General features: G+C 52.3%; 1 protein-coding gene across 1 annotated transcript in view; it reads right to left on the bottom strand.

The window, feature by feature from the left end:
* The window catches only part of LOC103673944 (zinc finger CCHC domain-containing protein 14), a 53,576-nt gene extending 28,826 nt beyond the window's left edge, over positions 1–24,750 (bottom strand). Inside the window, exons 1-2 of the mRNA XM_040633208.1 lie at positions 24,196–24,750; positions 1,742–1,865 (exon numbers count right to left, since the gene is read on the bottom strand). Coding sequence (XP_040489142.1) covers positions 1,742–1,865; positions 24,196–24,750 — 679 coding nt within the window. The remainder of the gene's footprint in view (positions 1–1,741; positions 1,866–24,195) is intronic.
* Positions 24,751–25,866: the final 1,116 nt, after the last annotated feature.

The following is a 25,866-nucleotide window of genomic DNA, read 5'->3' as shown; positions in this document are numbered from 1 at the left end:
GCCAGACGCTAGGAGCTGCTGCCCTAGTCCCTCCACTCCGTACTTGAAGACCTTCACAACGAAGCGCACAGGGAAAGACGACCGCCACCTCGAGTGCCACCTGACGGAGCAGCCGGTTTCCAGCTGAACTTTCGCACACAGCAAACCTAAGTCTGACCTCTTTTACCGCTGAGGACTTCCAAGGAAGCAGAGGAAAATCAAACACAAGGAGAACACAGAAAAGACAGTGAGAAAACTCCACGGTAGCAGCACTGCAGTGACTTTAGGCTTTGCCAAGAGCAACCGCCCAGCCCGCACAGCATCACGAGAGGCGTGACTACGAAAACTGACTTCGCTTGCTTGCCAAATTCTGGGCAGAAGCAGCGCCTCACTCAGAAGCATTGAACGGAGACTACGGTGGACAGCTAACAACGCCTGGCTCTCTATGCTTCGCGTGCTGCACCTGAGGCCAAAGCCGGCTCATCTGCGGGCTCTCAGGGCACCACAGCACGTGGACAAGGGAAGGACAGGCATGTATCTTGCAATTACATTTAAAAGATAGGAATGAGGGTCTTGATAATTATGTCTCAAGGGAAAAGCACTATGGGAAAGAGGAGGCCATCCGCCCACAGGAGGAGGGTGCAGGGCACAGGTCCCATGCTGGACAGTAGAGGGACAAAGGACGCGAAACCTAATTGGGAGGCACTTCTCCCACAGTGACGTGTCTAAGGAAAAAGGACAAGAGCAGTCCCAGGATAGGAAAGTCCCTATGCCTGAGGGACAACTAACCATGGCGGGAGGTGAGGCCCTGCGTATCTTTGGAACCACGGCCCCACCCAGGAGCTGACCTGCGAGGATTCACGGCTTCGGTTACCAGCACGTGCGTACACACACAAACACAGGCAGCAGTTAGCATGTGGCTGTTTCCAGCATGTGACCTAAGTCAGGGCTGGCTGGCTCTGTGATTCTGTCAGAACAGGGCTTTATTTTAAAAACAAAGCATTTATGAAGCACCCGTGAGGTACGCTGTGCTGAGGCACGATCCAAAGGGGAACAAAGGTGAGTGAGCGAGGGGGTGGGGGCCTTGAGTGTCCTGGGCCTCTTGATCACTGGGCCAAATCGGGGCCATCCTGGCCCTCACGAGTCCCACACATCACCTACACTCGCCTCCTGGGAAGTCCCCATATACCACTCAGCCTGCAACCGTATGGTCAGGGTGACACTGACTGTCCGGCTGGCCCAAGAATCAAGGAGACTCAGCTTCGTCTGACATGCTGTCATCTCTAGAGCGGCGCTGTCCAATACGGTGGCCCCTATCCACGTGGAGCTATTGCGGTTCCAAATGAAAGGAAATGAAAATAAAATTTCAGGTCCTTGGTTGCATGAGGCACATTTCAAGCGCTCAGAAGTCACATGCGGCTGATGGCGACAGACTTAGTGCAGAGAGAGAACATTCCATTCCTCCATAGAACGTTCTAGAGGATAGTGCTGTTTTAGAATTTAGGACTTACTTGGTATGGGGCAGGGACGAGAGTATGTAACAACTTCCATTTTTCCCCTTAATAAACGTCAATATTTGAGACTTTTACAGCCAAGGTGTGTTTATATATTACTTGCACAATTTAGAAAACCAATGTACCTTACTAAAAGACCACGGCTGATGAAAGATCTGGAAGTATTTAACCAAAGAGCATCACAAAGATCTGCCTTCCACACCCTGGTGCACCTCTTTCCCTTGGAGCCCTCGCACAGACGGACTCACCTTTGGAGTGTTTCCCCACAGTCCTCTTGGGCAGCGACTCCTCTGTGGAATGTGCTGATGTATGTAGTGCGTTCTCCAAACTATTACTCACGCTGCTGACGGGGGCCTCGGTTCTTGGAGTCACCTGGGAGGACAAAAAAAAAAAATTATCTTATTTTCTTCCATCTGGTCCATGCAGAATGATTTTTTGTTATTATCTGAAAGTCACTGATGCTTAATGTAGTTTCGAGTTTCATATAAAACATACATACAAAAATTTTATATATAATTTTTTTGTACAAAACACTACTTACACAATATTTTCACAATAAGCACTTCCTGCAACAGACAAAAACATCACCAATCTCCTACTCACCACTGAAATTGAAAACCAGCCAGGTGAGCGTGAGCGCACACGGGAGCCTGGCTGTGCCGCAGCTTCGTGCGCCCGCACCGGAGCGGTGCCAGCCGAGCTCTGTCTCAGGTAAAACCTTACATTTTATTTCTTCAAATCATACCGATCCCTAAACAATTAATTACGCAGCTGGACCTAACACTGCCCTATAAATCTTCAGTCACAAAATGCTCTAAAGAGAACAGTCGAGAGGAGCATACAACTGGGTCTACGTGGGGTACACTCTACAGCACACGGCAGGCCCACTTCGAGGAGCTCGTCACACGAAGGCCCTACACGTGGGGGGGGGGTGGCGCTCACAGCAGCGGCTTCTCTAAGAGTGAAAGGCAGGAAGCCTCCATAACAAGCTGCGCACAGAGCCCCGGCCAGAGGAAGGTCGGCGGGTGCCGGGCCGGCCGGTGGCACCGTGGTGGCCGGCGAAAGCAGCCCTGCAGCACACGGCCAAGTTCGCGCTCGGGCTTCCCCCTCCTGCTCTCTGCCCCCCAGCCAGCGCGTCTCTGTGCAAACACACGGCCAGAAGCGGGAGGAGACAGCAAACTGTGCACCGCGGTGACCTCAGAGAAGAGAGGAGACCCCCGGGTGCCTGGGGTGGGGGCAAGAACTTTCACTTTTTCCCCCCTTAACAAGAATCAGTGTCTAAAAAGTTCACAGCCAAAATTTATCTAGTACTTGTAGGACTGAGAAGAATGAAAGTGGCCAACGCTCTGACCCCCTCAGAGTCACAGCTTAATATACATCAAAATTTCAAAGGAGAGTAAATTAAGACTTTAAAGTTTATCAAGAGAGGTGTGAGTTTTAAAGGGTGAGAAACACTATGCTACACATACAAGGAAGGGGAAAGGTTTGGGGGAGAAGAGGAGCGTGACTGCTGGCCTCCATCCTGACGTGGAGTCCCGTGAGACACATGCCTCACCAGCCATTGGGTTTAGAGATTGTCTTCACTACCTGGAAGGCGGGGGCGGCCCATCGGAGGGGCCTGTAAGCCCTCTGCAGGCACGGAGGGGCACGAAGGCAGAGGCAGAGGGCCACCAGGAGAGGCCAGAGATGTCACCACGCCGGCAGCACGGCAACAGCCAGTCCCTTCCGGACAGACAGCACATGCCGCGTACCCGGTGAGCCCTCTGTCCTCCCACCACCCACATGCAAGCCATCGCAGGGAGGCCTCCCCACACACACAGCACAGGACCAACAGGTCCTACGCCACACCAGAAAAGCAACCCAGCAGTCCAGTTAAATGTGAAAGTTCACATAGCCCAAGGAAATAAATCCTAACCACCCCAATACTCCTCTAAAAAGTCAATTTTTTGGATAACATTACAAGATATTATCAAGACAGTTAAAGTTTTAAATTACTTATATTTGTCATTTAACTAAATTGGATTATTTCCCTCAGATTGGGCAAGGTTTTATCCAATGGTCTGAATATTCCAGAAATGAACTACTTTCCTATTAAATAAGATAAGAGAAGCAACGGTTACAAGTAATTACTGAAAGAGCTAGAGTTTTAGTTCCCAACAGTAAATACTACTTTGGGAAACAACTCAAGAGGTTAGCATTTTTACCCCTTGCAACAACTCTAACCCCAGCAGACACCATCGGATCTGGCCCGGCTCAGTGAGCCTCCACGTCCTCGGAGCTACCATGAGAAGTATGTCTATGTCCTCGGCCACAGCAGAGCGAGGCTGAGTTGTCTGGACAGCCAACCGCAGCAGTGCCAACCTCTCCCGCACACACCGACGCCCATCCGAAAGCATCCCGAACAGCCACAAACAGAAGCAGGGGCAGGAGGATGACGCATCGCAGCCAGGACGCCTGCCGCGAGCGCAGCCTGGGAGGCACAGACAGCTGCACTGGACGGGTGCTTCTCAAGCTCGATGCATGCAGAGCCCCCGAGGCCCGGCAAGAATGCGTGTCGCCCACCCCCACCCCATCAGAATTTCCGGAGCGGGGCCAGGACACTGGTCTCGGTGGTCTTTTGTCTTGCGCACTGGGCACCTCAGCCAGGGTGCAAAGCACAGGAGGCCCGTTGTCTGGTCAGCCCCTGTGAGGGCCAGGTGTCACCTGGGGGACAGGAAGCTCCTTCCGTGGGCCGACAGGAAAGGTAAGGGTGTAGGTCCACGCGCCACGGCTCCCAGGAGAAGGGGAAAGCCTCGGAATCACACTGTGGAAGCACATGCCATGCCGACGACACAAACATGCGAAAGAAAACTCTTTAAAATTATAACCAGCGAAAAAGAAGTATTTGTTTGCCTCACTGTCTTACCAGAGCGCCTCTTCCTAGTTTTCCAGATGCTCACTTTTTCCAACCAAGCCTTTATCTAGACTTTGCTCCTTTGTTTACATTGAAAGCTCTCTTCCCCTGCATTTCCCAGAAATGCTGTGTTTGGGGTTATTTTTGGTTAAGTTAATTTGCCCCATGTGACCTCCACAGTTCAACTCAGATGCTCTCTGACTCACGCTCACAAGCGGAGCTCCAGTCATGAGCCTGACAGACACGAGAATAAAGACTTGATCAGTTCCAAATGTCACCTCCTGCTACGGCTGGAAGGGCAACGAGAAGATGCTCTCCGACAACCAGCCCGACTTAGCCGCTTCCACGAAGTTCCAAGTCCTCTGTCCTGTGAGCCACCTTCCTTTTTCACTCAATGGACACTCTCTGTGCCCCTGGTCACCATGCCACCTCCAGACAGCCTCTGCCACGACCTACAGGGGACCTGTCACCTCCCACTTCTCCCCTCCACTCAACCCACTGTGGCCACCAGGGTGGACCTGGCAGCCAGGATCTGCCTGAAGTGCCCCCCAGACCCTGTACATATCTGCATGGCCCCTCACAGCTGTCACGTCTATGCTCGTGTGACCTTCTTAGTGAGGACCTCTCAAAGCTTGATGAAGTAGGACTTTTTGTGTTTCGTTCGCTGCTGTGCCCTCTGCACTTGGAATAGTGCCTGATACGACACAGGTACCTAACGGGTGTCTGTAAAAGCTGACGATTTCACCACGTTTTAGTGAAATCAGGATTAAAACGGACAAAAACGGCAGCTCTACTTCAAAGGAAAACATCTGCGTGCTCCGTGACACACTACACAACCAGCAGAGTATCTCGCCGGACCCAACTCAGGACCGACTGAACTGCGAGCGTGAAGGAAACCGGACTGGAGCACGTTCCTGGGCATGAGGCACACACTCCAGTCTGGGGCGCCTCCGGGAAGGTGATGTGGTCCGACAGGGGCAGCATGCTCATGCTCGGGGAGACAGTAACGGACCAGAGTGCCAGTCCCAGGACACAAGCAGCTGGCACCCCAGCTCTGAGCGCCGGCCCTCTCACTGGCACAGGCCTCGGTTTCCAAACTTCCACGTGCACAACGCTTCCAGCTTCTAAAGTGCTGGTTCTGACTCAGGTCAGGTGGGGCCTGAGACTCCGCATTCCTCTCAGGCGCTGCTGGTATTCGAGACTGTTTCAAGGTGAAGCAGCTCGCCGCGGTCAGAGCGTCCAAAGGCCAAATCACCTCCCCTCAGGCGGGATGCGAAATGGAACCCCAGCACTGCACAGAAAATTAGATCACATGACCTCCAAGTCCCCTCCAGGGGTAAGGGACAAAGACGCCAAAGTGCAGCCCAGCGGCCCGGAGAAGCGAGGCTCCCGCCCGTCCATCAGCTCCCTCAGATAGATGCTTTCCTCAGAGGTTTCCTCGGTGCCGGCCTCTGACCAGAGAGACCAGAGGAACACAGGCTGCCTGAGGGCTTGTGCTGGAAACTCACTTTAATACTCAGGGACCAGAACTACAAATGTCAGAAGAGAGGTTTCATTTTTAAAAATCGATTTCATCACATATCATTCAAAGTCACTGGATGGGACAAAGGTGTGCAGAGGGCAAGGCCTGCAGCAAGTGTGCAAACGTTCAGCATCTGAGTGATGGACGGGAGGTTTTAAGAAAAACCTGGTAAAGCAAGAGTGAATATGCTGAGAAACCAGAGTCTCAGGGTCCCAGCTGTGCTATAATGTAAACAAATCTCCAATAATCAAGGCAAGAAGCTGAAGGCGCTGCAGCAGCGACAGGAGAGCCCCATGTATTCCGAAGATGATGCTTCTCAATGGTGAGGCTCCCCGAAGAATCTCCTGCGGAACTCCTACAAGAACACGGTGGCCAGCCTTTCCCCCTTACCACGAAGTTGGCAGTTCCAAATTCTACTCTCAGATACACCGGGGCACATTCGACACGACATCTCTACGAGGTTTTCCCCCACAATGATGCACGCAGTAACAATAAAGTGCTATTCCCGAGGGCTGTAAATAACACGACGGCTGTGCACGGGGCCGGGAACGGGACGGTGAGCCAGGCTGTACCACCAAGAGGCTTAGGTTAAGAGAGCACTTCAGCTTAAAACGCAGGTGCACATGGAATGCCCGAGACATGAACGCACAGGAAGAGGCCACGGAGAATAAGAAAATGGAAGCGAGTAGATTATGAGCACACTTTATGCCATTCTTATCATGGCTGCAATCTGCTTGTAATCGCACCAACCTACTCAACCCTCCTAATCCTCTCCACTTGGAGCCGTAGGAGCCACCAGCCCCGCCAGGAATTGCTGCCACCAGACCAGTAGGGGGCAGTCCCGCAGCTACCAAGCTTCCTGAGTTGGCTGGTGCAGGTCAGATCCAGGAGAGCAGAGCCCGCCTCCAGAGGCCACAGCGCTGGTTCCAGCAGCCCCGGCTGGCTGTGACGGGCGGCCAGGATTCACGCCACTCAGGTCCAGAGTCCCACAGTGCAAACGGGGATAATGGTGTCTACCTCATACAAGAAATGCACTGAAAGTAGTGTGCTGGGCAAACAGTCAATATTTCACTCTAACGTCGGCTGCTCGTGCTCCTGTGACCGCAAGCCTGGCTGGGACGCAGTGACAGGCACAAGCGCTCCGGCGGAGACTGGCTCCGTGAGGACGCCTGGAAGAGAAGCACACCTCCGACATCCTGTCAGAGAACCGCTTCCACAAGGCTGATTCTCCCCAAGCGCATATCAACTCAACGGTGTTTGGCCGCAGCGGGACACACATGCTGACAGGCACTGGCCACGCCCACCCGGGACGAGCTCTGCACGGCCACCACTTTCTGTGGCCCTTCACCGGAAGCTGGGGGCTACCTTCTCTCAACAGACAGGCCACTGAAACCCGGACTCCACCAACACCAGTGATCACCTATTCTAAAACTAGCACAGAGCAGCTAGAAAGATCATTTATCATTTGAAGGACAGCTGGACAAAATGCTCTTAAGAGTCAATGTTTGTACTGCTACAATGCGAGCAATCTCAGCCCCAACTAGCAGGTGCAAAATGGGTCAACGGTCCTCACAAAAATTAGGCGTAAGTAGCAATCTTTTATGACGCCAGTACTGGAGCTCTGAATCTACTAATCCCTCTGGGAATAATCCATCCTAAAAACACAATCAGTGATACAGGCATAGGTTTGTGTACAAGGAGGTTCATCTTAGCTTTAAAAGAGCAAAATATATGTATCTACATACGACAGAAATAGTAAGATTAACATCTAAACACGTAAATAAATTCACATCCACATGGTGACTATTACACAGCCTTTCAAAGGTCATTTGAGAAGACAAAAGGCACGGAAATGCTCACACTCAGATCCTGGGAGCGAGGCAGAACACGTCGCCAGTGCGTGCACACAGGCACTGAAGACAGAAGAAGATATTCCACAACACTCACAGCGTTTATTATCTTTGGGTGATTTTCTAAAAATATTTTTCTATTTTCCAATTCTTCGACAAGGAACAGCTACTATTAGAACTAGAAATAAAAGTTAGAAACTACTAAGCCTCAGCATAAGTAACCGCTACAAAACAGGAACACAACAAGGAAAACAGAAGCAGCTTCTAAAACCAAACGGCCCACCCCGAGGTGCTGAGCAGCCCAGACAGGCGGGGCCGATGCTGCCGGGACTCCGGACGCGGGGGGCAGACACAGCAACAACTAAGGCAATTCCAAGGGGGGGGCACGGACTCCGTGGGTGCAGGGACCGCTTGGCCGAGGCCGAACTGGAGGAGGAGACAGCCAAGCAAAGGAAGGGCCTTCCAGGCACAGGAACGGAAAGTGTGGAGCCCTGAGGCAGAAGGCCTTCCTGCCCAAGCTTACGAATGTCGAGGGGCAGCGGGGGCCAGGGCCCTCGAGCACAGACACGAGCTCCAGAGTGTCAACAAACGGACTCATTTATTTTCAGTTTGTTTTCCAAGCAACCCACCTCCATACAGTAAAGAATATCATCTGTTAAATACTTTTAACTCAGTGGGAAAAAATACATAAAATCAAAAAGAAAAGTGATTTGTAAGCATTTTACTAAAATAGTAATTATGTGTCTCAAAAAACCAGAAAAGGAAAATAGATAGTTTAGTACTGAAAGCTATTTGCTGACTTAGGCCAAGTGAAAGCCAATGCTAACCAGAAACCGTTCTCCTCGTGAAAACATTCCTTTTAAAATTTCTTACCCTAAAGCTGTACTCATTTAAAAAAGAGAAAAAGATCACTGCTCACAATCTCGGCAAAAGGTATCAAGTACTTTGCTACAGGAGTTCCAGCGAAGTGACTACAAAACCAAGTCCTTCCACCAGGAGCCTTCAGAACAGAGCAGCCTCTTCCAGGAGTTCCCCGACCTCCCCGTGCACACCCGAGAAGCTCTTACAAATTCAGACTCCAAGGCACCCCCAACAGACCAATTAAACTAGAACCTGGAGGGGGAGGTCAGGTACAAACAGCCGTGAAGCGCCCACAATCCCTGCCCCAGAGACTGCAGCGCAGACTCAGCACGGAGTCAAAGTCAAGAGCCCCAGTTGGCTAAGACCACACTTCCAGCCGCGGAAACCTGCGGAAAGGGGTTAAAGTAGCACCCTAATCCACTTCCTAGGCTTGTGCAGGTCAGAGCGGCTAGTACCTCGAAAGCCCGTCAGCTAGCAGGTGCTCCGCAAACAGCCACCGCAACCCAGGTCAGAGGCACAGCTGGGGAGCAGGTGTAGCAGGAAGGCTCTTCCCTCGGAACAGCCACACGACCAGCATCTCAGTCACCTTAAACACAGTGCCAAGAGGCTTGGTGTGTTCTTCAGAGAAGAGGCAGCAAATTTAAGGCGAGGGCAGGGGAGTAAAAGCAACCAATGGGTGCCAGGGGAAGGTACAACGTTAGCAGGAAGGAGCGACAAGTGACAGGAATTTAAAAGGCACAGCCATATGGGAACAACGCAATCTTAATAAACTTGAGGGTAACACCGCATGTGAATAAAGAACAATGTGTTCAGGAAGACAGTCCCTCCCCTTCCAGAAACACTTAAATCATGTGACCAGCGTGCTATGGAAAGTGGTGAAGCGCCCCGGAGCTTCAGGTGTACAGGCCACAGCTCCGTCCCTGTCACACTGAGCCCACGAAGGCAGGGCTTCATTCCGCACAGGCCGCCTCCAAAGGGGCAGCGGGGAGGCATCTGCTGCCGGCTGTTTTTACCTTCAAGGCTTCTGACGTTAAGGGAATATATACCCAGTACTGTTGTGATGCATATTTTGGTCAAAAGTAGTTTAAATATTGGGGTTTTTCTTTGAGAAACTGGCTCAGTGTCTAATACTAATAAGTAAACTCTGCTATAATGACCATTTTTGTTCCCAATGTAATATGCAACTGCTGAGATGAACCATTTAGAGCTGTTAGCACATGAAGACAGTTGCTTTATAACCCCATGAGACACTGGCCATGACAGGAGTTCGGTCACAGAGCATTTAGACATCCAGGATGGGAAAGAACACACATTAAAACAAGCTAGAAGTGACCAGGAAGCACCTGGATGAGAACGAGAGCATATCAAAGGTCCAGAAAGTGTCAGTAAAACATGCCTCTGGGTTTTATTTCCATAGAAGCCACAAATTCCACTTAATGAGTCTTGACACCTATTAGGAGCAAGGCCCAGCCGCTCAGAGAGTCAGAGACCAGGCCCCTATGGTTAGCCACGCAGGGAGAGGTCAGGCCAGAAAGGGCTCGACTGGATTGAACAGAAAAGACTGACCTCCTACAGCAGATATAACCAGACCCTGCATCCAACAGGGAAAAAGTATTTGCCCACAGGAGTCCCCTGACAGCAGGGAGGCCAGAGCCCCCACTGCCCTCCCACACTTCTCCCGCCAGCTCACGTCCAGCTCCTCAGCACCTACCTCCTCAGGACCAGAGCACCTAATAATCACCCCACTTACATTCTCAAACGGCTCTCTGATCTCAAGGCACCAGGCCAGCTCGTTTCTCCTCCACACAGAGCCTCATTCTTTGTAAGGACAAATGTCAGTTACCGTAAAACCCTCCTTTCACAGCTATACTTGCTTAGAGAGAATTAATCCTTCCTACAACACACGGCCCATATTTACCACAACACGCCGATTATAAAAAGCAGGTGGTTCTACTTTCAATAATGGCTGAGTACTCAGACCAACCTCGCAGATAACCATAAGCTCTGGACAAAGCATAAAAAAACTGAACATGACCAAAAGCAGACAGCAACTAAAGGAAGGTCTACACTTGGAAAAAGAGGTTTGCACGGGGTGGGTTTTATGTGCTGCAGGCACATCAGAAAAAGCAGCAGCTGAAGCTCAGCTTGAACTCCACAGTCCTACTGATTCCAGGAGCCCAAGAGCAGAATTCTGGTAAAATATAATGGCAGCAAAGTGAGGGAGATGTGCCTGACAGAAGAGTGCCTTAAAGGGAAACACGTCTAGGGGCTCCTGGGGGGCTCAGTCGGTGAAGCATCTGCCTTCGGCTCAGGTCATGTTCCCAGGGTCCTGGGATCAAGCCCCATGTCGGGCTCCCTGCTCAGCAGGGGTGTCTGCTTCTCCCTCTCCCTTTGCCCCTCCCCGTGTTTGTGTGCACACATGTGCTCTTGCTCTCTCTCAAATAGATAAAATCCTAAAGAAAAAAAAAAAGGAACATGCCTAATTCTGCATATAAATTCTGCCCACACCTCTGTATGAGCCCTTGAAATAAGCACACATCGGGCAGGACCCAAGAAGCCAAGCCAACACCAAACAACCAGAGACTGGGGCTGCTGGTCAACAGAGGAAGACAGTTCTGGAGTTTGAGTCCAGCCAAATGTACTGCCTGCTAAAACAAACGAAACAACAACATGATCCTCTTCAGGAGGACCAAACAAAATCCAGGGTTTCTACAGTGTCTCGTTCACAAAATCCAAGAAGCAATTACTAGACACGTAAAGAAACAAGAGCATGACCCATACAAAGAGAAACAGGAGGCCGAGCACAAGGTGAGTCACACACTGGAATCGGGGGCAAGCAGCCAGAAGTGGCTGTTACAACCAAGCTCAACAAAAGGAAACATTTGTGATGTAAGAACCAAAAGAACATCTCAGGAGAGAAACGGAAACTCTTAAAATATGAAAATTCAAGAAGCAATCAAGATGCCCACTGTAGGGGAACACATAAATGAACACATGGACATGTGCGTCCATCCAAAGGAATATTATTCAGCAATAAAAAGGCGTTGTCAAGTCATGAAAAGGCACTGAGGAAAATGAAATGCATACCTGAAAAGTCTACATCCAGCGTGACCCCACCTGGATGACACTCTGAAAAAGGCAAAACTATGGAGACGGTGAAAGATCAGGGGCTGAAGGGCAGTGCTGAACAGGAAGAGGCCCCAAGGATCGTAAGGACAGTGAAAAACTCTGAGGCACCACGGTGGTGGACACCCGTCATCACACGTTTGTCCGAGCCCCCAACCCGTACGACACCAAGAACCGAGAGTGAACCCTGATGTAAACCACAGACCGTGGATGATTACGACACTCGATTTACCTGTGAACTTAAAACTGCTCTAAAAATTAAAAAAAAAAAGCCTTAAAATCATAAAAGAGAATTTAAATAAGAATCATAAAATGAAAAAAAATGTTATTTCTGAAACAAAAAATCCATTGGATGAGCTTAACAGCAATTTGGAATTAACACAAGACTTGCAGAATTTCAAGACAGGTCAACTAAAAGTGTCCAATCTGAAAAAAAAAAAAGAGAAAAAAACTGGATAGAAACGAAAAAGCTCCGGGGACCTGTGGAATAATATCAGAAGCCTTAACATCCCTACAGGGGAGCCCCAAAAGGAAGGAGACACTGAGACAGGAAAAACAATGGAGAAATTCTGAGTAAAAATTTCTCAAATTTAGTAGAAGACATAAACTTCCAGATCTAAGTTCAGAGAACACCAAACAAAGATTCAGGCAAAGGGCGCGGAGGCGCGTCACAGCCAGACCTCCTGCACTGACGGCGCGGGCGCGCACCGGGGCGGCGGGGGAGCCAGCGTGGCCCGGCCAGGAACACGCGCTGCGGCCCCTGCAGAGCTGCGGTCTCCCCTCCCTTCGCTGCTGGCGGAAGGCTGTCAACAAAAACTCCTACGTCCAGTGTAAATGCCCTGTCACAACACAGGTACAAGCAAAACACTCTTTGGATGAAAGAAAACTAAGGGAACTTCTAACCCACAGACCCAGACTCCAGAAAATGCTGAAGGAAAGTTTTCCAGACTGAGGGGACAGAGTCACAAACTGGCTCTTCATTGAGGAACGGAAAGCACTGAGAACAGCAAATATGTGGGTAAATATAAGACTAGATTTTTCTTCTTAATTTTTAAAAACACACTCGTATTAAAGCAGAAAGTGCTATGGTATCATTGGGGTGTCCAGCACGTGCAGAGATAACAGGTATGACGACCACAGCATGAAGGACAGAGAAGGTAAACGGTCGCAGCCCAAGTTGCGAGAGGCTTACACTTCATGATAAGCCGGCTGCCACCATCGCGATGGGCTGTGGAAGGTAAGAACATGTGCCGTGATCCCCAGAACAGCCAGTGAAAAGAATGCAGCGTGGTACACCAAGAGCTACAACGGGATCCTGTGATTCCACTTAAATGAAGTTCTAGCACGGGCAGCACTAATCAATACTGGAAAAAAAACCCACAACAGAAGAAAACATAGTTAAAGGTGGGAGGTAGGGGGAGGCCTGAGAACTGACCGGGAAAGGACAGCGACAGGAACCGTGCTACAGAGCTTCACGCATTTACCGAAACTAAAAAGACTGAAACAACCTGAAATGATACACATAAATGACCACGTTTCACGGAGTGCACATATGCGAGGAGCTGGAGTGCCACGGATCCCCCCCTTCGGGTCGCTGAATGAGCAGGAATGAACACTGCGGGTGGCGTGGGCGGCCATCGTGCTCTCACGACAATGACAACACCGTGGAGTCCACAAGCACCACCAGCACAGGGGCTCAAGGGCCACCAGGGCCCCCAGGGCTCCAGCGCCCGCGAGCCCCAGAGGTCTTCTCATGTCACAATCTTCGCTTGTCCCTCTTACTTTTAATGATGAAGTGAAAACATTGTTAAATATACTTCTGGCTTCACATAATAAAAATAGCCAGTTACTAATGTCACCTTTGGCAAATTACTTACACTTAACCTCTTGGTGTCTGCCTTCTCACTGCTAAAATGGGGACAAAGACAGACGGGGACTCACGGAGTTGTTCTGAAGACTAAATAAATACATGGGAAGCTCGCAGACAGCACGTGCACACAGCCAACACCGAAATGTTATCGCTGGCATCATTCCTTCTCACTACCTGTTCTCTCCTTCCTCTCTTTATTGATAATTCTGAAAGAAAGAAATCATTCTGATTGGTAAATTAGCCTCCTCAATACAAATATTAATAGTACACCAACTCATGAGCTTCATACCTCACCTCTAAAATTAAAAAAACCACCGCACAGCAACTGTTCTCAGAAGTCCTACACCTTGCACAAGTGCCCACACAGGCAAACTCATCGGCCAGGGGAACCCCACGCTCACGTAGTGAGCAGGCTCCGGACCGCAGCTCCATACGAACGGTGTCCTGGTCCAGCACGCACACCACGCAGCACCACACACAACTCCTGGACCCGGTACTTTCAAAGTGTCTCACTGATTTTACTAACCTTAGCAGGGCTACGTGAGTAGCATTATTCCCAAGATTTTACATTTTGTTGAAATGCCCAAAAGAGATGAGAGAAGGGATCCTCTTCCCTATAAATTAATTCTCCTCCTTCCATAGTTATTTTTTCTAGTCTAGACTATATTTCCAGAAGTTGTTCCTACATATACATGTCTTAATTAGATTCACTGTGACTCAGTAAGAAACCTGAGGATATAATTTCTTTCTAGTAATTCTACTGAAGCTTTTACATAAAAGTCCCAAATAATTAGGACATGACTCTGTAATGCTTCCTTCTAATTAATCTGATGTCCCTTTTGAAAGTATAGAAGAATATAAACTACACTTTAATTGGCATGACGAATACTTGTTTGGTTTATTGCCATTCTCTAGCAAACTATAACACCAAGACTTGCCGTGATCTATACTCCCGTAAACACGAAAGGACCATAATCACAACAGCCTTACTGCTAGGGCTGCCAACACCACTCTATCAGCAAAGTCCCAGGAGGCAGGTCTACAGAGCACCAGAGAGCTCACGCCTTTCCGGCGCCCAGTGGACTGGTCCATACACTTCTCTCTGTCATGGGGTGATGCCTTTTGAACTCTCATGCACAGAGAGTTGCTCCCATGGGAAGCTTCTGCATACCAGCTTTTGAAAAATAATAAAGTAGAATACTGATGTTAAAAATTCACTAGAACCCACTGCCATGTAATGCATAAGAGAAATAGCCAACAAAGCCGTTAAGGAAGAGTGTGATCAGGTGTCACTGACAGGACCCTAGGAAAGAAAAGCAGGAAGGAAAAAATGTTTTCACCAGAGTGGCCTTTCATAAACACCCAACACCTCCCTCGCACTTGGCTTTCACAGACGCTCGGGACACAGCCCCTGTTGGGTGGCAGGGACCATGAGGCTCTGGACCGAGAGAGACAGGCTCTGCCCTCCAATAAGTCAAGTCTGGTGATGGAAAGTTAACAAAATCCACTTCAGGAGAGTATGATAAGGTCTAAGACAGAAGAAGGCCACAGAAGGCTTGTGTGTGTTAGCCAACAACTGGGCGTTGGGGAGCCCCAGGTACCAGGGAGCCTACCTGAAAGAACAGTATCTACAGAGGCTCAGGGGAAAGAGGGATTGCAGTAAACATAAGGAACCTCAAGTCCAGACATAGGTGAGTATAGACAAGCAGTGGACAAATCACAAAGGCCACAGCGTGCCGTGCTAAGACCTGCATGTTGGAGAGTAACAATCCTATAGGCATTTTACCAAGACCATTCCAGGGACAACACGGGACCTGCCGTTAAGAGGCTAATGATGGGCTGTCACAGTAGAGTAGATCCAGGCCACGGGGAACAGGTTGTCATAGCAGACTAGACCCAGGCCAGGGGGAACGGCTTGTCACAGTAGACCGGACCCAGGCCAGGAACAGGGCGTCACAGTAGACTAGACCCAGGCCAGGGGGATGGGTTGTCACAGCAGACTGGACCCAGGCCGGGGATGGGCTGTCACAGCAGACTGGACCCAGGCTGGGGATGGGTTGTCAAAGCAGACTGGACCCAGGCTGGGGATGGGTTGTCACAGCAGACTGGACCCAGGCCGGGGATGGGTTATCACAGCAGACTGGACCCAGGCCGGGGATGGGTTGTCATAGGAGACTGGACTCAGGCCAGGGGACAGGTTGTCAGACTAGACTAGATTCAGGACAGGCGGGTGGGTTGGCATAGTAAACTAGACCTAAGCCAGGGGACAGGTTGTCATACTAGACTAGACTCAGGCCAGGGGGACAGACTATCACAGATTAGACTCAGGTCAGGAAACAGGTTGTCAGACTAGACCCAGACCAGGGGAACAGATTATCATAGTAGATTAGAACGAGGCTGGGGGTACGGGTTTTCATAGTAGATGAGACTCAGGCCAAGGGGGACAGGTTGTCATAGTAGACTGGACCCAAGCCAGGGGGAATGGGTTGTCCCAGCAGACTAGACCCAGGCCAAGGGGGCAGGTTGTCATAGTACACTAGACCTTGGTCAAGGTGAGAAGCTGGACATGTCACTGTTATTTCTAAGAGTTAAGGTACTAAAGTTTCTGGATAATTTAATTAAAAAACCAAAGAGAGCAGCTACAAGTTGTTTCTTGTAGACTTTAAACACTGACATCAGCTTAATTCTAAAAGGAAGGGATCACTCACGTACATGCCAACATGCGTTCTTGACTGACGGGAAGGAATGAAGTTACACGAGGCTAGGGTTGTGCTTGTTCCCTTAAGACTATTTTAATCTATGCCCTGGCTCTCTGGCAAATGGCCCAAAATCTAAGGCCGCCTCCACAGAAGTGTGCCATATATGGGACCATCACGTCAAGTGAGATGGCAAGAGAGAGGGACAGACAGAGGGGAAACACTGACTGGGGCTGTGGTGGTGTCAACAGAGAAGAAACCTGCAAAGTTGCTGAGGGCCTGGTACCTGACTGGGGGACCAGGAGAGAAGGCAACGGAAAGGCATGGGCTTCTGGCTGGGGGATGGGGCAGCAGTCAAGGAGAGTGAAAGGGGAGCTTGCCTTGGACATACTGAGCTACCTGGAACCTCCAGCTGGAGGCCAGGTCTAGTGGGGCATGGAGATTTTGGATGGATCAGTGAGAACACCAACATGTAAAGGGCAGGAGAGCAGAGAGAAACTGAGAACACTCAGAGAAGCGAGAGGAAAACCAGCAGTGCCTAGGAAGGAAGGAGGGCAGAGACTCTCAGCAGGACACCTAGGCCACGCCCAGACTCCTGAAAGCCCCATCTGGGGGCGGCACCTCCACAACCATGCTTGCTTAAAAAGAAGAAAAAAGTAGCCTCCCCTGGGTATTCCACTGTGGGGGGGCCCACGGAACCAATGAGAGCTAAGACGGGTAAGGACTGAAAAGCATGCAATGAACCAGGCAAATCAGAGGCCACCCAGATAAAGACATCAGTGAAACCAAATACACACCGTCTAGAAGGAAACCCACATCTACAAGGGGAGGGCGGCACGCAAGCAAAGGTATCACTTCAAACGGGAGAGGGAAAGACGGATTATTCAACCAATGGCATTGGAGCAACTGGGTTTTCATTTGGAAAAGATTAAACTCGCTCTGTACCTTACACCAAATAACTCCACATGGATGGAGAAGCCACACATGAGAAGCCACACGAGTTCCGTACCTGCAGACGCCGCAGGGAACGCTCTCGCGACGTACACTGCGGAGCGCGCCCCCGTCACCATCCGTGCGACGCGAGGTAGAACGCACTTCTCACGGCGACACAAAACCCAGAAGCCATACAAGACTGATGAACAGGAACTGCAGGGTAAAGTCGACAGGCAAGAAAAACCACAGAAAAACAAATTCTTGCCACTTCTACTAAAGACAAAAGGACAATCTCCTTGAAACTTAAAGAGCTCAAACAATAAAGACCAACAACTCAACAGAAATGGGCAAAGGATATGGAGAGCTTGCCAAAAATAAAACTCGCTTGAAGCAATGTTCAGCCGCACTCATCAGAGGACTGCAGAACACACCTGTGGCACCTGCGCGCCGCCTCCCAGCAGCCGGGGGCCACCACCAGCGGGGACGCCGGGAGCCCGTGCACCCCACACCGCCGGGAGGCATACAAACAGGCACTCTCATGCACACTGCTGTGGGGGCGCCAGAGGCGGGCCACCACGGCGTCTAAAATCATGACGCAGGTACACACCCTTTGGTCCACCATCAACCTCACTTCCAGGTTTCTAGTCCCCAGATAAACTCGCCAAAACGTGAAAGGCCAGGCACCCTGTTTGTCGTATAGGTGACGCGTACATCACCCATAATCGACCGAGTTGTTTGTAGTAGCAACATGGGAACCAAACGTCCATGAGCAGGGACTCACTACACAGCCTGCCTGAGGCAGAATGAAGATGCTCCATGGCCTGATGTGGGCTGCTTACCCGGAACGGCGGCCCGGAGAGGACAGCAAGGCACAGGCCTGTCGGAGTAAGAGGCCAAGTACCCGTCTGTAAATACAAAGCAAGTGTCTCTGGAAGTTTCTATAAGGAACAAAGAGGGGGACAGACTGGGAAAAGGGTAGGAAATCTTGTTTTTTTTAAATGTGAAATAACAGGAATCAAAACCCAGGTAAAGGAACAGAACACTGCCCACACCTCGAAATGTCCCGTGGGCCCTTCTCTGATGTGAGGGGGAAAAGGAATGTCTCACTGAATATCCTTTTGTATCTTTTCAATTTTTACCTCTGATTATATTAACTTTTTTTTTTTTCCCCCAGAAATCTTTGAGTTCCCTTTACTAAAAATTGATTTAGTCAGAGAAGTTGGGGGCAAAAGCCAGGTTCCAGGAAGCAGAGGCATAAGCTGATGGTGACCTGGCTCCACTCTATCATTGGGGGGGAGGGGGCAGCGTGCAGAATAGCACCTGTCGGAAGATCCTGTATTATTTAAACATGTCCATAGAATGTTTTAGAAGAACACATATATATTTACATGTGCATAAAAACATCAGAAGGATATACACCAAAATGTTAAAACTGGACTACCCCTGGCAAGTAGGAGTGAGGTTGGTTGGGGCAGGACAGAGAAGAGGAGCGGCTGATGGAGGTGGCCAACAGCGAAGGGAGGAACCATGACTGTATTTATGCGCCAACTGGAAAAACAGAGGTCAAACACTGAGGTGGGGGAGGCGGGGAGGTCAGGAAATGGCAAAGTTCAGACACCTGAGCTAACAACATCCCTGAGGAAACAGAAAGATATAACCAAAACAGAGACTGAGGGACTCGCTTGTGACCAAAAGAACACTGTCTCAGAACGAGAAGAAAAAGGAAGGAAGGGTAGGGGCTCGTGATTTTTCTACAGACCTGAGAAACACCCACCTAAAATCCCAGACACCACTTAGAGGTAAGACTCAGTAAAAAGCGTCCTCAAGGCCCAGAGTGCTCCTCGCTGCTTTAGAGATGGGACCACAAGTCTGCGCCAGTCCTTGGGGACCACATGGCGGGTCCAGGCCCACTTCATTACGCCCTGATCACAGATTACAAGTAGCTGCCAGAGTATCAATTATGGGAAAGATATTCAGGCCTCATAACTCAGAACAAAACAAACTGCTTAAGAATGAACCTATTTCACGCCCATCCATTCAGTGTAAGAGTGACTGAATAAACTCTGGCTGTACTAACAAAAAAAAAGAAAAAAAGAGAAAGAATTAACCTATTTTATGAAGCTCTTGATGACGGCTTTTCAACCTGCCAGGAAGCAGCTCCATAACGTGTTAGGTCTCTGTATGTACAAAACCTCCATGGAGCCTGGGAAGGAGCCACCTTGCGGACACTATCTCCACATTGCACACGTCAGGGCTGGAGTACGAAATCAGAACCCCTCAGTGATCTGTAATCTCACTGGGGAGCTTGTGGCAATGGTTCTCACACTCACGAGAGAGCTGGTGTCCTAAATGGTGGTGAAAGAAAGAAAGAAAGGAAGAAAAGGAAGAAAGAAAGATCCAAAGGATCTTTTTTCTGAAATGTAATCTGTCTAAGGCAGAAAAAAGACACAACACTTATATGGAAACCATTTTTCCCTAAACATAACAGAAATTTTTGTTCCTAACAGTCTCTGGGAGGTTAGCAGCGACCAACTGAACGAACAAAAATGTCCCATCTACTAGCTTGCCTCTGAGGTCGTAAGATGCCTATGTTGATTTGTGCGGAAGAAAGTGTATCAATCCCAAATGTCCTCAGTCCGAAAGGAAGGAAAATGAAGTATGCAGGGCTGAGGGAAGAAGGGGTACACTGAAGCCTGCGTAACTGCTGAACGTCAAACACTGCAGACCAGGGCAAACGCGGACGTTTGTCATTATGCTGTGTGAAGTCACACCGCCACGTCGCTCCGGAGAAGCTACCAGAGGACCTGCAGTTTGCACAGCGGCACTCGGATCGCCGACCGGAGCAGGAGCGCCAGTGTCGCCGAGTGGGGCCCAGCACACGCGCCCACGAGGGTCCGCAGCCCCCATGCCGCCGGAGGGCGAAGGGCAGCACCCCCGCAGGGCGCCTCACCCTAGGCCGGGGCACCGGCCCCCCCGCGGCTCCACACCGGCCTGACGACGTGCGCAGTTTCAGCGAGGGACCCACCCCCACCCGCAAGCAAACGTGCACCCAGGTCGTGCCCCTCACCGTCAAGAGGGCAGCTGGCCAGCCTGTAAAAGCTGGCCAAAACCGAACAATCCAGCATGTGTTAGGACATGATTTCCTGTCGCGTCATAACCAAAGTGGTGGCAGCAAAGGCAGCCAGACCGAGCTCAGACCGCAGGCCCGAGTCCGTGGGCCGCCCTACTCAGCTGACGGGAGCCCCAGGGCTGAAGCCCCCGCGGAGCCGCCACCATCAGGGATAACAACAGCCGCGCTGGACCTTCCCGTGGCGCATCACTCTCAGCGACACCGGGCAGCGTCTCCAGGTAAAGGAGAGACCAGAAGGGGACAGTCACACCCTGCAGGACAAGCTGCGAGCGAACTTGGCTGGCACCCGTGAACCGCAATGCTTCTGACAGCTCGCAGGAAGCACTGCAACAGAGCCAGCTGCCGTCTGGCCGGGGTGTGCCCTTGTCAGCAGCGCACCCCACTTCCAGTGCTTCCCCCAGAGTGCCCGCGGGGGACATCCCACGGAAGACCGCCGCTGCACTCCCGCAGCAAGCCCTTTCAAAAGGTGCGGCACCCACTGGACAAAATCAACCTCGTGACTTTTCACAACCTCGTTGTTCGGCTGTGATCCTTGTCATGAGGATTCTGAAACACCAGGGTGGGGGCAGCTTCCCGCTACCCTGCCCAGCTAGAGCTGATGCTGCCACCCGGCTCCCAACCACGATGGTCAGAGCAGTGTGCTCTCTGCCACCTTCAGCCATGGTTCTGGAAAGCGGCGCTACACACGGCGCCCTGCACACCCCAGGCAGCCTCTCACCACCATGGGGAGGTCCCTCAGACGGCCACGCGTGGACAGTGCTCCAAAGACGACTCGTTAAGTGTTAGGTGTAAGGGATTAAAATAAGAGTCTATTAACCACGAGGGGGAAAAAAGTCTAAAAATAAGCACATGCAACAACTCAAGGGTCCATCCACAGAACAGTGGATAAACAAAACGGGGTCTATCCACACAGTGAATATTATTCAGCCCTAAAAAAGCAGAGAAGCAATGACACATGCTTTGAGAACATGATGCTGAGTGAGAGAGGCCAGACACGGAAGGCCACACACTGTAGGATTCCACTTCCATGAAATGTCCAGGACAAGCCAGTGCACAATGCCGACGACTGGCTGTCAGGGGCTGGGGAGAGGGAATGGGGAGGGAGTGCAAACAGGTACAGGATTTCTTTGCGGGGTGATGAAATGTTCTGTAAGGATACAGTGGTAATGGTTACACAGCTCTGTCAGTATGTTAAGAACTACTTAAGCGTACACCCTGAAAGGGTGAATTGTATAATTTTTAAAAATTAAATCACAAAAACTTTAAAAAACAAGCATATACCTCCAACACATTACGATTTACATAAACAAAAAAAACTGCAAAGGGTAAAGTTAAACTTTTCCCAAAGCTACGGCTTTTTACTTAAGTAGGAAGAGAGTGACAGTCCCAGGCGACCTTTATCACTAGCTCACGCGGAACTCCGAGGAGCAGCGTACCTACGGCACCTGTCGCCTACTGGGCACAGCAATGCTACTGTGCTCTACCACCAGCTTAGCCGGGCTGACTGCTTTCCTTTCTGCACGTGAAAACGTCTATTTTACCTCACTCACACCCCGAAGTGTCTCCTGCTCATCCTCCGAGCAGGAAGAATCATCGAGTAACAGTGAGGATCTGGAGACGCAATTGCAAATCATGAATATATCAGAAAACATCGTTGTACGAACTATCGCTTCAAAGTAAAGAAAAAATCAAACCCATGTCTTTATCCCTAAAGGATAAACACAAAGCCTCTAAGCTCAGAGAGTTCAAAACAAAATAACAACAGCTTACAAACGAAATGCAAGCAGAGCTTTAATGGGGCTGTTTTCCCAGGATGACAGTAAATGTTAGATCCAGAGACACCAAGAAGGGAAAATGCTCAGACGTTAGACTTCACTGGAGGGACCGCCTGCAAAAGCAGCAAAGGGTGTATCAGGCCTTAACAGTAACAGAAAGTTACATGAATGTGACTGAACTTAGCTGAGCAGTGACAGAGGGGATGTGGGGAAAACTAGACACCATGCTTGCTCTGAAATATGGAAGCAATAGCCCTAAGGTTACTCACCATCACATCATTAAGGGTCAGGCAGAATTCTTCAATTTCCCATGGATAAACAGAAAAAAAATTGTCAGCTCCAAGTAACTACTCAAAAATCAATTTAGAAAACAGGAACCCTCTGAGACATAAATATTTCACTCTGTAACAATGTGCCTTGCCTAAGTCAGCACTCCTCCATAAAAACCCAGAGAGGATGGACGTGGCAGAGAAAGGAGCAGTCCCTGCACATGTGCTGGGCACATCACGCATGACCTCATGCAGCCCTCCAGCAAGCCCAGGAGGCAGGTAACCTGCCATCGACTCTACAGAGAAATACCAAGGGGAGGCGGGATCCTGGCCAAGGTCACACAGCTGGCCAGTTCCAAGTGTGTGAGCAGGGGTGAGGGGGAGACTGGCCCTTCGTGTCATCAGAGGGATTTCTCACTTGACAGAAAGGTTCTCTTAGCACACTTTCGTTCTACCGCTAGCCCCTGCCCCCCCAAGATAATAATCGCCATCTTCCCCTTTTGTAAAGGGATGAATCTGCATACACAAAGGAATCGCCCTCCAGAGAGGAGCAGGACTGGAGCAAGAGCCCCAGACGTCAGCGCACAGCGTCCAAACACAAGGCTAGCAGCACAGGAACCTGACCATCAGGGACTGAGATCCCACGAACAGGTGACATGGCACTGGCACCCCAAAGCTGACTGAGCCCCCTACAGACAACCACACTGCCTAGGACACTGCTTTCCCTTTGTTGCAGTGGGAACACCATGTTTCTGCCCAGTGCACAACATGAGATTCACAGTGGCATTTCCACACTCATTTAAAAAGAAAACCACAGTCTTGGAGCTCCACGTCACCAAAAAAAGAGAAGACACATTAAAACCAACGTAGGTAGCACAACCACATCTTAGAGAAAAACATTAAAAAAGAAAAGCCACAACCCAGGGCTGAGAGACAGCTTGAAAACCACCAGCAGCAAACCAGAGAGGACCCAAGAGGACCCAGACACCGAGAAAGGCACGCAGCACTACTGGTCCTGACTGCCGTCTCTTCTCCAAGAGTCCCAGTGCCATCTGAACACACGCCACACTGGGTCAAAGAGAAATCCTTTTTCTTGGAGCACCATTTTGGCACTGGGTCCCAGGGGGCTGTGAAAAATGAGTTTGAGCCCCGAACAAGCACTTGTTTACATAGTTTTGAAACATTTAGACAAAAGTTCACATTTCCAAGTGAATAACCACAATGCTCTTCCTGTTTAGTTTGGAGACGGGAGCCGTTAACCTAACATTCCTTAGGAGACCAACACCCTGGGACTCGCGGCAGACCCGGGATCTGCTCCCACAAAGGCAGGCGGCCCGCATGCGTCCAAGGCTGCAGACGTGTTTCTGTGCCTGTCACGGGAGCCGGGCTCCGCACCTGCCCAGCGGCGACACCCGCCCCACCAAGGGAAAGGACACGTAGGCCGTGGGGGCGCCGTACAGCCCCCGCGCCGTCCGCTGAGGTTCCCACCTCCACCTCGCCAGCGGCTTCCCTTCCGGCTAAGAAGCACCGGATTTGGAGAAACTCGGACGACACCCGGCGTAACTGACCTGTAGCCCAAGGGCCCCATTAAGGGGACAAAGGTCTTACTGCGCCTGCAGCCGCAGGCGTGAAAGGAAAAAAGAAAAGCACAAAGGAACAGCGAACTCTGACTGGGCAGGCCTCCCCGGGGCCCAGGCGCCCCGCAACCTTCGTGCGGCGGACGGGTGCGACCGCTCACGAGGGGCCCCGGGGGCGCGGGGTGGCAGGGGGCGCGCACCTTGTGGCAGGCCGGGCAGGTGGGCAGCGCGCTCTTGCCGCCGTGGCCCCCGCCGCCGCCGCTCAAGCTGCTCTGGATCTGCGTGAGCTCCTGGCGCAGCACCTGCTTCTGGTGGAAGCTGAAGGCCGGGTGGTTGGAGGCCATGGTGAAGAGCAGCAGGAACTCATCGCCCGTGCGGCCCTCGTTGAGCTGCAGCCCGTAGTTGTGGATGATGGAGTCGATGTGCGTGAGCGTGCGGTACAGCACGCCCGCCGCCTCGCGCTGCTCCGAGCCCAGCAGCGCCAGCGACACGAGCAGCTTGCTGCGCACCACCTCGTCCGTCAGGTTGGTGAGGCTGCCCAGGTCGGCCGGGTTGTTGGCCTTGATCTCCGAGTCGCGCAGCGAGTGGTAGTCCTTGCGGGCCAGGTCCTCGAGGCACGAGCCGAGGAAGCGCAGCTCGAGCGGGATGCACAGGTCCAGCAGGCCGCACAGGAACTCCACGCGCTGCGGCGACGGCAGCTCCGAGAACCAGCGGTACACGCCGTCCCTCTGCAGCGGGCAGCGCTTCTCCACCATGCTGCCGCCCGCGCCGCGCCGCGCCCCGGGGCCGGGGGCCGCCGGCCGGGGCCGGCGCGGGCGCGCGGCGCGGGCGGGGGCGCGGGTCCGGGGCGCGCCGGGACGGGGGCGCGCGGGCTGGGGGCCGGGGCCGGCGCCGGGCGAGGGCGGGCGAGCGCCGCGGCCGCGCCGGGGCCGGAGCCGGGGCGCGGCGCGGGCGGACCCGCCAGGGGCCGGCGGGCGGGCGCGCGCGGGGCGCGGGGCCTGGGCGGCCGGCGGCTGGGGCGGCGAGCGGCCGCGGGCTCCCCGCTCACGGGCGGGCTCTGGCCCGCGCCCGTCCCCAGCGGCGTCCGGTGCGCGGCGGCGGCGGCCGCTCCTGTCGTCGTCGTCGTCGTCGCCCGGGAGGCGGCCGCCCCCATCTCCCCCCGCGCCGCAGGGTCTGTCACTGCGGGCCGCCCCCCGCCGGAGCCGCCCGGCCATGCTCCTCCTCCTCCCGCTGCTGCTGCTCCTCCTCGTCCCTCGCCGCCGCCGCCGCCGCGCCTGGGCCGGCCGGCCTGCCGTCTGGCGTCGCAGGCCGCGGGCGGCGGGCGGGCGTCGGGAGCGGCGAGCGGGCGCGGGGCGCGCAGGGACTGGCGGTCGCGGCGGCGGCAGCGGCGGCGGAGTCAGCGGCGGCGGCAGCGGCGGAGGGATCTGCGCCGGCACTCGCGCGGCCTCGCGCTGCGGCCTCTCCCCGCGCCGCGGACGGATCCGGGCCGAGCGCGGCCGCGTTCGCTGCTGACGGGCGCCGGGACAAGGCGCAAGTGGGCGGGGTGGCCGCCTCTCGCGACAGCCGCGCCGGCCAGGCCCGCCCCCCCCGCTGATTGGCTCGGGCTGCCCCTTCTCGGCCCGTGATTGTTCCGGGTCCCCAATCCGATTCGCCCCCGCTGCGGCCACGCCTTCCCAGGGCTGTCGATCACATCGGAGCCGCCCCGTCCCGCCCCTCGGCGGCCGGCGGGGCGGGAGCGGCGGAAAACCCGGGGCGGATTCCTGCTCGCTTTTGTTCCCCCAGATCTGCGCCGAGCATTGTTTGAGGTGAAAGCCGGGCGTCCGGCCTTCCTGTGTGACTCCCGGGCGTCGCCGTAGGGAGGCGGCGAGCGT

Source organism: Ursus maritimus, unplaced genomic scaffold, assembly GCF_017311325.1.
Source record: "Ursus maritimus isolate PB19 unplaced genomic scaffold, ASM1731132v1 scaffold_19, whole genome shotgun sequence".
In the NCBI taxonomy this organism is placed as follows: Eukaryota; Metazoa; Chordata; class Mammalia; order Carnivora; family Ursidae; genus Ursus; species Ursus maritimus.
Note: the sequence above shows the minus strand (reverse complement) of the source record. Positions and strands in the feature narration are given on the sequence as shown.